We start from the raw sequence: 14395 nt of genomic DNA on the forward strand, positions 1-14395 counted from the left end.
GAAGTTTGAGTAAAGTGAAGCACACAAGTTAGCTGTATTTGTAGTTGAGGCTCTGATTAGCTCGAGTTGAACCTTACGTTGGTTTGATGTTTCTTGTAAGGTTTTGAATTTTGTTGGCCATCGTCATGAGTTTGTAAGGGCAAAAGCATGCCAATGTCTGTATTTTTTAGTAACATAAGGCAGTTGGTTTCATCATCTAACCTTATCTCAGGTTTACAATGGTCGTTTATTTTCTTTCAATGTATATTAAGAAGCCATGGTCTTTTGGAACAACCGGGTTTATCGCCAAGAGCTTGTTCGACTGTGGAAATGTTGGCGTTTTGGTTTACAATATTGTTCTTCAAGATGGTAGGATTCGCCCAACAAGAGAATCGAAGCCTCTACCCTTCCCTTTACCTCCTTAGGGTACCAAACGATGTCATTGAATTGTGCTTTATATATTTGCATATCGGTGCTCCTTCTTTTGTTGCATAGAAAGTTGATGCTCCTCGGAGCTTCGCCTGTGTACTCTCTCAAGCCAAGCGAAGGACATGAGAAATGCTTCTGTTTGGTTTTGGAAGAACATTTTCTTTGTGTCTCATGTGTTCAACGTTTTAACTACCGTGGAACACATGGAACAAAAAATTTCGTTTCAAAAAAGGGGCGTTCGATCTGTTCCAGCAATTATAAAATGCCATCCTAGAACTTGCTGATTAGCATTTCCAAAACTGAAGTCACAAAATTAACACGAGCCTGGTGTCACCAAGCGCACTCGAAGGCAGGTCTTGAAGCATCTGATTTTATCAGTTGCGTTCATGCGACCATGCACCTGGTATCTATTACACATAACATTAAGATGTTCGAGGTTATAGATCAAACATGAAAGGAAAGATTTTAAATTGGAAAAGAAAAGCATACTCTGGTAAAAATTTTTGTAATCTTGAAATATTTGCTTGTTATTGTCAATCGTCGGGCTTCTGAACGAAAGATATTGAAACAAGCTGAAGCTTGTTCAGAAATCATTCATTATTTGTTTATAAGTGTATTCTGATCGAGCTGATTTGTCAGCTAATGCCTAATCTAACATTGCGTATTTGACCACGATTAACAGACATTTTCATGAGGCAATCGAGAGATGCGAACCAGGAGCAGCCTAAACAAAGAACAAGAAGAAGAGAAAGAAACTTTGATATCACAGATCTCATCCGTCAAAGCTATTATGATCACAACTCAGATCCATTTTGGGACGACAACATAACTGCAATTTCCGTCCAGATCGGGTCTAAATCCAGGTTATGGATCCAAAACAACATTTCCGATCTAACAAAGACCCGACCCGCAAATGTCTCACATGATTATACTCCCATTCGAGTTCAATTTCCATAAAAAAGAAAAAAAAAAAAAGTGATCTGTGTTTGACCATGGATCTGAATGAGAATTACACGACATCTAAGTAAGTCAAATTCGAACAAATCTGAATCCGAACCGTCTACGTTTCAAAGACGGCCATAATAAAATAAGGATGTAATATCGGGAAGCCGTGCATACTGTGACGACCGCTTCGGCGTCTCAGCTGTTCCAACCCTTTGAACAAGCCGTTCAATTTCATCACACACAAATGAGACATATTTTAAAAGATTTCATTGAGGTGAACTTAAAATGTATCCGCTTCAGTTTTATAGCCTCATACATTGCTGTAGGATGTGCTTGATGATATATAAATGGAGAAATTAAATCCCCTTTCCCACCAATATAGCAAAAGTTCTTAATTTGATTTAACGATTCAAACGCTTTGTCTTCTTCTCAGAAAAACCCAAAAAGAAAGATCACCATATCTGCTACTCAAAGAGGAACTGGACAAACCAGAATGCGGTTGTCCTATTTATCCAGACATTTTACGTTTAAAGATGTTAGAGATGTATACTTTACTACCCATGCTTTTTTTAATATCTATGTATTTGGATTTAGATTCATATTCGAATTCAGTGGAGAAAAATATATACTGTATCTGAATATAAAATCCAAAAACATAATTTAGATTCTCATCCAAATCCAAATCCATTTTTTAGACCCAATCCAGACCATATTATAGACACTGAGTTCAAGACGTTTATTTAAAATTACACTGCGAACTGAATCCGACCAATATTTACTAAAATCCAAATCGGAATCTGATCGGATATCATTTCTTATATCGGAATCACATCTGAGTTCTTAATCAGATATCGTTTTTCTTCCATGTCTATTTTTTCTTATGTGGTTCGGTCGAGTATAGGAACTAAATTAGATTTATTGACATCCCAAATTATGTTGTTGGCAGCTTACTTTTTATTTGAGTTATCATCAAGAAAAAAGAAAACTCTCGTATTACTTTTAAGAAATCAGCTAATAAAAAGATTTAAAAGCACCTTCGATTAGCATAAGCTGGCACATTTTGCTTGCTAATTTGCAATTGCTAAAATAACAAAAAAAAAAAAAACGATCTGTCACAACTGCAATAAGCAATTGATGGATTCTACAGGTCATCCACGGCAGCCCTCACCCTGGACGACTTGACCGGAACAAAAAAGTTCGGACCCTCCATGCCTGACTTTTTTCACTCATGGGTAGTGAATTACTTATCAAACACGCCCCAAAATGAGTTTATCTGTTCCAAGTCCCAAATGATTTTGAAAATGAAAGCTTGTAGCCCTTTCGAGTATAAAGCCATCAATTTTGACAACTTCATAAAAAAGGAAAACATGTTTTGCCGATACATGGAGATAATTTTCGTGTCCCTTGTAAATATAAGATCCACATACTCAAAAAACTTGAGAATTCTTCTATGCTTACATTTTCTAAACATGGAGATTCACAATCATGTGGTTCGTCAAAAAAAGAAAAAAAGAAAAAAAAAAGGAAGACCACATGAGATCATATTTTCGTAAGAGATATGTATTCTCCCAAAACCAAAACTACAATTCCTCTATCAGATGGCACACAAACACGCTGTTGCCCAACCATGAGGACTTTTATCTACCACCACGAATTTCAGTGAGATTTTAGAATCAATCGTTTCAGATACCGAAACAGGCCAAGGACCTGGGACACCTTATTGCAAAAGATATCATGCCTCCAGAGATTCTTTGCTGAGAAAAAGCGAAGAAAGAAAAGATAATTCATTTTGTTGTTGATGTTGATTGGGACAGCGGTGGTTCAAACTCCAACAATGTGCTGGAAAGCATGTGCCAATTATTATGATTGTTCTTTGCTCTCCTTCATGTTCTTAGATAATAATGTCGTCTCGGAAAATGTCGTTTCTCCTCAAGATTTTTCTTGCAGGAGCGTCGTCAATATCAGTCGATCGGTGTCATCAAGGTTTATTTGTTTATTTTTAGAATTTATTTTAAATCTATTTATAAATTATAAAAATAAAAATAACCTCATACGACTATATTTTTGACATTGACATAGAAAAAAGAATGTGTCTACATAATTTTTAAAGTTTTTGACCATAGAAATCACATTCACATGGTTTGTGGTTTTCTTTCTTCTCTAAAGAAGTTATCATGAACAAGCATTAATTGTAGTTGCTTCGCCTTTTCAAATCTAAAGTCTGACTGTAGTTTTGACCACTAAAACCACATAAAACAAAAACTATTTGCAATGTAGTTCAGAAGTCGGAGGCCACGAAGTGGCAGGCCGTCAGGTTATATGTTCGTCCTGGTATGTTCAGAACCGCCCCTTGGGGGTCACCGTATTGTGACAACTTGGTTCCGTGTTTTTATGGTGGGTTGGTAGCTTCGTTGGGGTGCGACTGTTGATTGGCTTGGAGAATTTTATCCGGGTGTGAACTCCCGGTAATTTCCGTACCACCCTGGTGTTGAAATGTGGCCTTATCCATGAGACAAGCCCAGAAATCACGTTCCAGGAACTCTTCTTTTCACCGACCATCTAATCTTATATAGAGGAGTCCTGATACCTTTTTCTGCTTCGACCTTGTAGTCTTCAATTGTTGGTATCTTGTAAGAAGGTGCTAAGGGCAAGAAGAGACAGAGAATGATGGCTATTGACATTTGTTGTCTGGAGTCGAGGTATGGCGTTTCCTTTCTTTGCCTACTCGTGGGATCTTGTTAGTGGTAAGAGTGTTCTTTAGGTGCCTGATTACTGGTTACTGATTTGGTCGTGACGCGAGATGTTATTCGATTTATCCGCTTGCATTAATGTTTCCCATTGGCTTTCTTGGGTGGCGGAAATTTGGGTTTGTCGGAACTCCGGTTCTATTGTTGACAAACTAACTTGGAGCAGTACCATTATACCGAATTTGTTCATGGATTCCTTGTTTTCGATTGATGGGTATTGTGGAAGTTGGTGTTAGTACGCTTGTTGCACGGAGCGGTTGACTCTCTCTTTGTTTTCGATTGATGGGAGTCTTGGAAGGTGGTGTTAGTACGCTTGTTGCACTGATCGGTTGCCTTTCTCTTCAATCTATGTAATACTGATGATATGTGCAGCTTTTGGTCTCTCCCTTCACGCAATTACATGATAACTTTAAGGTGACATCGATCATATATCCGGAAGAAAGGAAGAAATAAAGTGCATATCAGTAGGTGAATCGTACCGGTGGTACACTAGGCATGTGTACGGTGAACTATAATGTGTCTCTTTCTTCAGATGGGTTTCTTTCTTTGTGTGTTCCTCACGAGCGAGCTATTTGCTTTTTAAGGACATGGTAGACTTTGTATTTCGTCTTACTGTTTCTAGTTCATTCCCAATGATAATCCAAATTATGCACTAAATGGATGTTAAAAATACGTTCCAAGTATGTTTTAGAACGAAGGGGAGCATATTATGCTGCTAAAACAGCGGAAGTTCCCAGAAAGGTTGTGGTTAGCTGTTCTTGTCTCCTGTTTGAAGTAAAGCATGAGCGGCATATGCTAGCTTTTTGCATTACATTCAGCATTGATGACATCAATTATTCCGTCAAAAATAATATATACAGGGCATGAACCACATGCAGACCAAAATTTTAGTTAGTTTCACGTTGCATACTAGAAGCACTGTTTTGCACGACAGGCAGAGAGTCCACGTTGAATTTTAATTTTTCTTGAATAGGAGTATTTTGGTGATTGCGGTAGTTTTCCTTTTCCCTTCAAGAGGAAGGGTAATCAACATTGTTGACCCTTTCCAGATGGGAAAAAAAATGATAGAATGTTCTGTATCATAAAGAGTGCTCATCTAGAGGTGATATTTGTATTTTTGTCACTAAGTACTTAGTCTTATATTGCCATTTATATTGCTTACAAACTTGTGGCCTTTCTGAATTTTTCTTAAGACTTGATCTCCACTGGATTACCAGGTATCTTGCTTTATGCTGGAAAGAAGATACGCAACCCAATTCTTCCATTTTATTGGGATTTCATAAGGTTGGCCTTTTTTTATGGAAAGTTGGTTGACCATTTCTAAGCTGCATAATCATTAGCATTGTTCATATCTCTTTTGGAGCTAATATATGTCAACACATATGGTATTTGTGTTCTTGCATATTTTTTGTAGCGGTTGGATGTGATGATGATGCTGCATCTCTGAGAACTATATTATGACTCTTCTGTATTCTGAAACAATGAGATATTCGAAAGGAATTATGTAGTTAGTTTTACCAATTTGGTGGCACATCTACCTGTTACTTATGTTTTACATGTTTGATAGTCCATCTACATGTTATCCATACTTGAACCCCAACTAAGCTACCATAAAGGGGCAGAGCTAGAAATTTTTCGCCAAGGGGCACTTATTCAAAAAAAATCCTAGGCATAATAAAATGATTAAGGGGCACAAGGCAAATAATTAAGGGGCACACAATATATAAATAAATGAATTATTGGAAGCCACTGATATGAAAATAACTAAAATTTGTGGGACTGTGTGGGCAAATGCCCAGACATGCCCACTATGTGGCTCTGCCCCTGGCTACCATGTAGATGAAATTCAAGGCTCACACAAGTTGAGGGTGGCTTTCGTTATCATTGCTCAGGACACCCAAGTGGAATATCATTTTTCAGAAACTTTTTTTTTTTTCTTGTAACTCAGCTTTTTGAAGGCAAAATGATGGATGATGCATCCTCTTAAGAGCACTTTTTCTTCTTTAAGTATCTTCCCACTTTCTTATAGATCCACTAATGAACTTACCTGACTAATTTCGTTTTGCAATCAGTAATAGCATTATGTAGAGCCATCCATTCTGTAGCTTCGTAATACTAATTCAATTGTGCTTAGACGATAGAAATGGTTTATACTCTAGAGCTTCACCGCTTGGCTCACCAGTAACACAGCTAACTGTTAAGATGTTTCTATTGATTTAGTGGTTTTATGCACTTTTGACAAATATTTGGTCAAACTGAAACTATTGCATTTCCATTTGTTCTTTTCCTCCAATGATTGCCATTAGCATGCAAGCAAGAGTAAGATATTTCTGTTGCATTTAGTAGTATGACTGTTAGCAAATTTCTGTTCTCATGAAATATGTTTGTTTTTCTTTCTTTTTGCTTTTTCTACTTTCTCTTTCCTTTCCTGGATTATTTATCTTATCTTTGTGAATTACAGAGCAAGAGGTTGGAATTTTTGTTTAAATTATTTACCGTGTTTTTCAGGCCAAAGTCCTGAAATCTCTGAAGCAGGTATGCTGCTTCGAGGTATTTTTGGATCAGATAAAGGAATCTGATATTTCCTCTCTTATTGAAGTGTTTTCAATTATCAGTTTATCTGAGATCGAGGCAGTCGATTTCTTGCACAAGGCGCCTTATGCACTTTCCAATAAAAAGTTTGTTCTATCTCTTATTCGTTTGGTCGGCCAAAAGGCTCGGATAGTTGATCTGCGAGATGTTTCCTGTGGCAAAGACTTTAGGAGGTAGGTAGACATAATTGCTTCATTATACACTTGACATGTATATTACATTTGTTCCTTGTTCAGTGGCTCATTTAGAGGTAGTCAAAATGTTAACAGTTTGTCCCTTCCATGTCAAAATTTTCTTCTCTTCTTTAAAATGTTACATGGAAGGTAAGAATTAAACCATAAAACCTATGATTTGTACATTGGAGCTTCATGTATTCACGCATACACATCCTCGTGCGACACATGAATACTGGCAATTAATCTATTGAATTATATATTGAAGGTTATTTGTTTTCTAGTAGATAGCTTTCAGATATATTTGAAATTTTAGTAGAATTTTGATGTTGTAAAGTAGCATAGCTGGTCAGGTAGGCGGTCGTGTAGAAGGCGCGTCGTCAGTTTAATCCCCGTGGGTGTTACTCCTCTGGACAATAAACTGTCGGATCATGACATATTAGTTAACAGGTGTACCATACCTCACCCAGGTCCTGATGCAGCCCAAGACCCTAGAGGTAAGGGGAGTGGGGACGCCTTCAGACCTCTTTTCTAGGTGATGGGTTGTTAACCTCCTATTCACCTGGAAAGTTATCACTAGCTCTATGCTTCTAAATGAGACTAGTTCTGTTGGTTTCTGAAATTATGTTCCTTCCATCATTATTATCCTGATTGCTAGCATGCAGATAAATTTTCCTTCTTGCATCCCTGGTCTCCATTCAACTTGTTGGGCTGTAATATGACATGTTCATACTTTGTAGTGATGCTGATCTTTAGATCCTCATTTCAGTGGTCTCAGTAATGCCAATAATGGTGGAAATAAGCAAAACCCTTTTTTAAGTAGAACTGAAATAGCTGAGGTGTCATTGACATCGAAAGCAAAGAAAAAGGGATTACAAATTTCCCAATGCAGCTAGTGGCAGATCTTCTGTCAGAAAGAGATAGCCTAAACTTACAATCGCACAATGTAATTCATATACGAACTCCTAGATCACCTGTTGCTGCAAGTTTATGCACATAATGGAAGAATCTGGATTGGATAAAAAGGACTTATGTTTCACTTGCCACAGAAAAATAAATTTTCATATGCTAAATTTCATTTGTTGAAAGCAGTGTCTATGGCCCAACGTAAGTATGTGCCACATAGTACCCATTGATGTATGTGTAAACATACTCATTGGTCTCCATTTTGCTGCACTTAAAAGTGTATGTATGCTTTTGCATCTAAGAAGGTAAAAAAAAAAAAAAAATTGACGATTTGACTTGAAATCAAATGCTTTTCCCTTTATCAGTTTCTTGCTTATTGATCATGAAGGTAAACCTGCTATTAAGTGAAAACGTGTGAGAGCTTGAATTTCTTGAACTACAATATATTTTCTTTCTCTAAAGTCCTTCTTGTGTGTTTAGGCACTTCATTTGTTTAGATAAATTACCCTGGAGAATGGGCAAATATCAGTTAGTGAACCAGCACCTCTTTATCTTCCTGGAGTGATCCTAGATAAATTTATCATGTGCTACTGATGCTGCAAAATTATCATGGAATTCACTACACTCAACTTATCATCCTGTGGGTTACTTATGCTTCATAAAGCTATACTGAGTTTTAAAGCTTATTTCAATTTATTTATCATTCCTGTTTCTTTGCTCAATGTGCTCTAACAGGGATCTCTTCCAGGGAGGTTTGTCATGCCAAGTTTTGCATTTAGGTTCCTGGCGCACAAGAAAGCTGAATATCACTGGAAAATTTATGCAGCTTCATACGCTAAACTTAGATTTCAGTATTTCTCTTACCGGCTTCACCAAGGAGTGTTTTAATTGTATGCCAAATTTGGCACGGCTTTCTCTGTGCGAGACCAGAATTACTAATCTCTGGACAACAAGTGCTGCCTTGTCGAAGCTCCCAAGTTTAAAAGAGCTCCGCTTCCAGAATTGCTTATGTTGCAGTGATACAAGACAATGCCCTACCTCAACTGGTGGAAAAGCGATTTCATTTGCCTTCAATGGATACAATTCTGATATGCTACAGTCTCACTTATCCATTTGTTCTCCATCTAAGGGAAGAAATGATTTCATATATCAAAGGATAGACTCTCCCACAAGAGATGATATGTTTTATGATGCGTTTTCTGATGATGATTCATATGTAGGTCATCATCTCATTGAGAGTACGAGTGATGAATCATCAGATGAAAGTGAAGTGAATTTTCCAATGCATTGTGAGGGACCTGTAGAGTGGGAAGCTAGGCTAGCGAATGCACTTGCTGAATTGACAGGATTTGGCCAAAAACATGGTCCCATAATGAAAACGAGTCTCAGTAGCTTTTCAGATAAATCTGCCTTTCGATCTATGGCAGGTGAAAACCATTCTTTGTGGAATGGTGAATTCATATCAGAAAGTGTGGATGTTATTAGTGGAATGGACGAGAAAGGAGCCATGCACAGAATCCATGAAAATGATACTTTCGAGGAAATTAATGTTTTAGATGGTAACAGCAGGGAGCACTTAAATGGTTGCTATTGCATAACAAGGGTGCCAAACTCTGGGTCCAATAATTGCAGTACCATAGAAGTTGATGATCAACAACTGGAGGAAGGGCCCAATTTTGAGACCAACATATCAACTCATGAAGTTGCAAACAAGAAGTATAAATCACACCATCCTTCGCCTATTTGTTTTGAGAAACACTACAGGGAATATATTATTACTTCAATACCTAATCTAAAAGTTCTGGATAACTTGTGCATCACAGATTCAGAAAGGGAAAAGGCTAAGCAAGTATTTTCTCGACATTTTGAATATTTGCCCTATAACAGAAGATGCAAGGAAAATGTTATCAATATATTGCAGAGGCGAGAAAGTGGAGGAAGTGCTGGGGGGAAGCGATCACTCAAACTGAACCAACCTGATCCTGCAATTGGCCGGAATACTGTTTCCTTCACGAGGTCTTTATCTGCTGCAAAAGTTGGTTCTGCAGTATGGCCATCCTCACGTTCAATGTCCAAGTTCAAATGTACTGACTCTGAGGAAATCAAGACATTTCGTCCACGTCAGTTTGAGTACCATCCATCCGATCCGAGCCTTATGGTTTTTGGGACCTTGGATGGGGAACTAGTAATTATCAACCTTGAAAGTAGTAAAGTTGTTGCTTATGTACCATCGGTCGGAGCATTAAATAGTGTTCTGGGACTCTGTTGGCTCAGAAAATACCCATCAAAGGTAGGAAAGATTTGGTAGCTTCCATATTTGCCACATTCTGTTCAATTGAGATGATTGTATCATATGCCGACTGGCCTATGTTTAAAGCATTTTAACATTAGGGAGAAAGTTTTATATATTGTTGCAGCAAGTTTGAGTTTGTCTTTTGCCCTAATGCCCTCTTTGTAACTTTGTTTCCCATATGCATCTAATTTCCTTCTCTTTTTCCAGCTCATTGCTGGTTCTGACAATGGTGTTCTGCAATTATATGATGTCAATCGGATGGGTTCAACAATTTCAGATAGAGCTCACCAGACTGATCCTGCTACATATACTTTTGAAGAATTTGAACAGTTGACATCTGTACATGTTAATTCCACAGATGAATATTTTCTCACGAGTGGAAATACGAAACACGTGGCACTTTATGACATTGTTAGTGGAAAACGGCTGCAGACATATGAAGACTTGCATGAAGGACACATAAACGTTGTTAAGTTTGCCCATTACTCTCCTTTCATTTTTGCTACCTCATCTTTTGACCATGAAATAAAGATGTGGGATTTGAGACAAAGGCCCTTGCATTCTTGTTATACAACTTCCAGCACTAGAGGAAATGTCATGGTTTGCTTTTCTCCTGATGACCGTTATTTACTATCATCAGCCGTCGACAATGAGGTAATTTTCAGATTCACTGGAGCACATGTTTTGAATCAATTCCAGAAATCTGGATACAAGGAATTTTGGCAGGGGGAAATCACGTGAAAAGTTAGTTGTAAAAATATATTTAAGTGTTAGAGATTACTAAAAAGAGAGATTTTGAAAGCAAGTGTATTTTGAAGATATCACAATAGTTTCGGAATAGGTAATACTTGTTACTGCCATGCAAATGATAAGCAGAACTTTATTTGTGAGACAGGTTAGGCAACATCTGGCTGTTGATGGAAGGCTACATTTGAAACTTGACATTGCTACTTTGGGGAGCGTACATAATTATACAAGGTCATATTATATGAGTGGTGGTGACTATATTATTAGTGGGAGTTGTGAAGAAAGTGTAGTCCGTGTATGCTGTGCTCAGACAGGCAGGAGACTGCGGGATATTCCCTTGGAGGTCAGTTCATGTTGTCACTTTCTACCACTACTGAACTGATAATGTTCTCTCAAAATGTATTCTCGTGTAAAATTTGTGCAGTATCATAATCATGGCCCCGGCCTGTCATGTGTACCTGAAGTCAATTATGGATGTGATGGTATCTCATAAACCGCTTGAAAATTGACCCCTGGTCCTGGAAGCTTGATGTTGTCTCTTCCTGTAGATTTAGCCACTCCACAAGAAGGTCGTGTTTGGTCCAACAGACACACTAATGTGCACGTGTGTGCCGGTACATGTGTGTATGTGTGTGTGTGTGTGTGTCAGAGATAGAGAGAGAAAGAGATTAATTTTCCCCTAAGAAAAGCTATAGAGAAGGGAAGATAATGCTCTGATCTTCCTGTACCAATCTAATCACTTTCCTACCAGGATTTGGGTCTTGCTAGTAGTTCATTCAAAATCTGGAGAACAAGTTCCTTTTTCTGTTTATTTAAAGTGTGTAAAAAAAGGGAAAGTGCAATACTTGTGGGTTTTTCCTTTGCCAGCCTAATCACCTTCAAGCCCAGATAAGGGCTCGCAACAGTATGATTTTGCCTGCTTCAAGACTTTCCTGTCAAGGCTGTAAGACCTTGTTCTTATTCACGAAAAATTATTTCACCTAGTGAAAGAACAATGTACAAGTGCAATTTAGGAAAGATATCAATGATCAATCATGTAACTAAATTTACTCATCTTGCTTTCATGTTCTGTTACAGGCGGCTGGCTCCAGAAACTCCCGTTTTGTTCAATCTCTTCGTGGTGATCCATTTCGGGTAAGTTTTTATCTTACCGCCAAGTGATGATCTCCAGAACTTCTTCAACTCGTGTGCCTTTGCATTTCAAATTTCATGGCTGTGTTTGTTGAGTCTGAGAGATAAACGATGTCTAGTTTCCTTCTCAATTTTCAGGTGAAGAAAACTGTATTGCAGTAACGGAAAGGCCGTCCAAGGCTCGTACTGCTTCTGAAAAAAAAAGGCAGAAAATCTTGTGAATATTTTTCTTTTCAAAATTATGCCAATTAGAGGTTTTCCCAACATCTTCCATTCCCATTTCACAAAACATTGATCAGCTTTATTCGCCGTGCAATTCCAGAGATTAAGAAACGTGAAATTCCTCTAGTCCACAGTTTATTTGGGCAGTTAAGCAAAACGAGGTTGAACATTAGTAGTTCCTTCTCCTTATGTATGCCCAAAGAATGGACAAAGGGGTTCTTTGAAATCCCTGATTTAACATGTTCCTCCATGAGAGATTTCTAATTGAGCAGTATTGTTTTTCTTGGCACATGTTATTTTGATGAAATGGCTGGACCACTGGTTACTCTTCACATGCAAAGTATCACCAGTGAGTCAGTGACATGGTTTAGATATTTTGAGCAGAGAATGAATTCTGTGATTCCTGGAAGTGTACTAGTTTTAGGATCCTAGGTAATTGCTTGCATTTCTTATTTAATTTCATTCTCAAGCTTTATTTGGTACTGTATTTTGGCCAATCCAGGCTTTCCATATGAGCATTCTTGCAGCATATGTGCGGCCAAGCACTAGTTCTGAAATAATACAGGTACTTCTCTGGAATTTTGCTACTTTCAACTTCTATTCATATTTTCATCTTAAGTTTTGGTTAATGCCTTTTTTGTAGATAAACTTACTTACGTCAGAGGCCAGTAGTGAGGAAAAGGGTCGTGATCAGCTTCTTTCTCATTCCAGAGGGTTGGGTGGTTGATCTCTTTCTGGCTGAGCTTGTGAATTTTTGTCTATGTGAAATCTTCATTGACGAACGTTAGTTACGTTTTGCCTGTATATTCCTATCCCCAGTTCCTATTTCTTTGTAAAAAGTGACTCTTTTCTTGTGTATTATCATGTCCTCTGTTGTTTGTCTTTGTTTCAAAAATGAGTAATGGTGCTTTTGCAAACCATGCTGTGGCTGCCTTTTCTTTCTGGAACGGATTTGGTATCTTGTCGTTTGGTTAAAAGTTATACGTGATGTTTTTCCAAAAATAAAATCATGAAGTTCTTGATACAGTGATAGCTATTGGTGTAGTATGCCTTTGAGTTTCCTTGATAAGTAATAAAAGATTATGTTAGACCACATTGATTTTTTAGACTCTTTTTTTTTTATTTAGACAGACTATGTTAGTTCACATTCATCAAATTGTATGGATGGTTATGGTTTTGAGAGGGACACACACACACATTTGAAAATGCATCGAATCAGTCCCTTTAATGGTCTTTTTGATAAAAACAATCACATAGATGTGATTGGCACCTTTCACAATAGACAAATAGGCACAAATATCATGTTATTCGAACATATGAGATGGACTTTAGAAAGTAAAAGATTCAGGTATTTTAATTTTAAGGTCTCCTAAAATTTTCTTTGCACATATGGAAAATGTGAATGTTCTTGTAGGTTCACAATGTTTTGGATACGAATGACATTCATAAGATAAATTACAAAAAAAAAAAGTGAAAATTGTTAAAATTGAAGGAACTGGTGAAAACACAAAATGAAATCAGTAAACACTATATACATATATAGTTTTTTAACGGTGTCATTTATGCTAACCCGCTTTAAGCCATTTCTCTAGTTTGCTTTCGTAGAACTTTTAATACTGCAACACATTCTCAACATCGATGTTGTCGAAAATTAAGAAGAATTTCCTTGAGTTTCAATTTAATGTAATCGATCTGCTAAAAGATGGCGATATATGGGAAAGGATTCCCAGTACTTGACCTTGTAGAAATTAGGTTCAAAGTCGCTGTTGAAGACCTTTCTCATCGTCCTTACCTCTACCATATGGGGACAAGAAACTTTGATTTATATTACGAAGAAGGCAGCTGCTCTGTGCCCTTTATTGTCGGGGCCAAGCTGCATTAGATTCTTCTTTGGTCGGTCAATTTTTGTTTTGAATCTTAAATGTGTCAACTCTGTGTGCTGTAAAAGAAGAAGAAGTCATTGATGCACATCCTAATCAAGCCTTGTATCTTGTGGGGTTCTCTTCTGACAATAATATAATATATTTTACGGCAAATAAGATGATAACCCAAAAGGAACTGTCAGAAACCTTCATCCAACACAGTGATTTGTCAAAACCAAAAATATTCATATCCAATGGCCACTTGAAACAGGACTCTGAACTTACTCTCTGCATATTTTGAAATTTTGTTGGTGCTTTACACACACTGATTTGGCGAGCAATTTCCAGAACTGATTAGCGTTTGGGCAA

The 14395-nt window shown here is 37.5% G+C and overlaps 1 protein-coding gene across 2 annotated transcripts; it reads left to right on the forward strand.

The window, feature by feature from the left end:
* The first annotated feature begins 3646 nt into the window (after positions 1 to 3646).
* Positions 3647 to 13081, forward strand: LOC116250270 (protein DWD HYPERSENSITIVE TO UV-B 1). Of its 2 annotated transcripts, XM_031623876.2 has the most exons (9): positions 3647 to 4052; positions 5318 to 5384; positions 6609 to 6865; positions 8507 to 10061; positions 10272 to 10718; positions 10960 to 11154; positions 11889 to 11945; positions 12667 to 12729; positions 12808 to 13081. In XM_031623876.2, exons 1-9 carry the CDS (start codon positions 4018 to 4020, stop codon positions 12889 to 12891), a joined length of 2760 nt encoding a protein of 919 aa, XP_031479736.1. In that variant the 5' UTR covers positions 3647 to 4017; the 3' UTR covers positions 12892 to 13081. The 2 variants fall into 2 exon arrangements, with proteins under 2 accessions (XP_031479736.1, XP_031479738.1); XM_031623878.2 differs by lacking the exons at positions 3647 to 4052; positions 5318 to 5384 and having other exon boundaries at positions 6726 to 6865; positions 8520 to 10061.
* Positions 13082 to 14395: the final 1314 nt, after the last annotated feature.

Source organism: Nymphaea colorata, chromosome 3 (genome assembly GCF_008831285.2).
Source record: "Nymphaea colorata isolate Beijing-Zhang1983 chromosome 3, ASM883128v2, whole genome shotgun sequence".
NCBI classification, from domain to species: domain Eukaryota; kingdom Viridiplantae; phylum Streptophyta; class Magnoliopsida; order Nymphaeales; family Nymphaeaceae; genus Nymphaea; species Nymphaea colorata.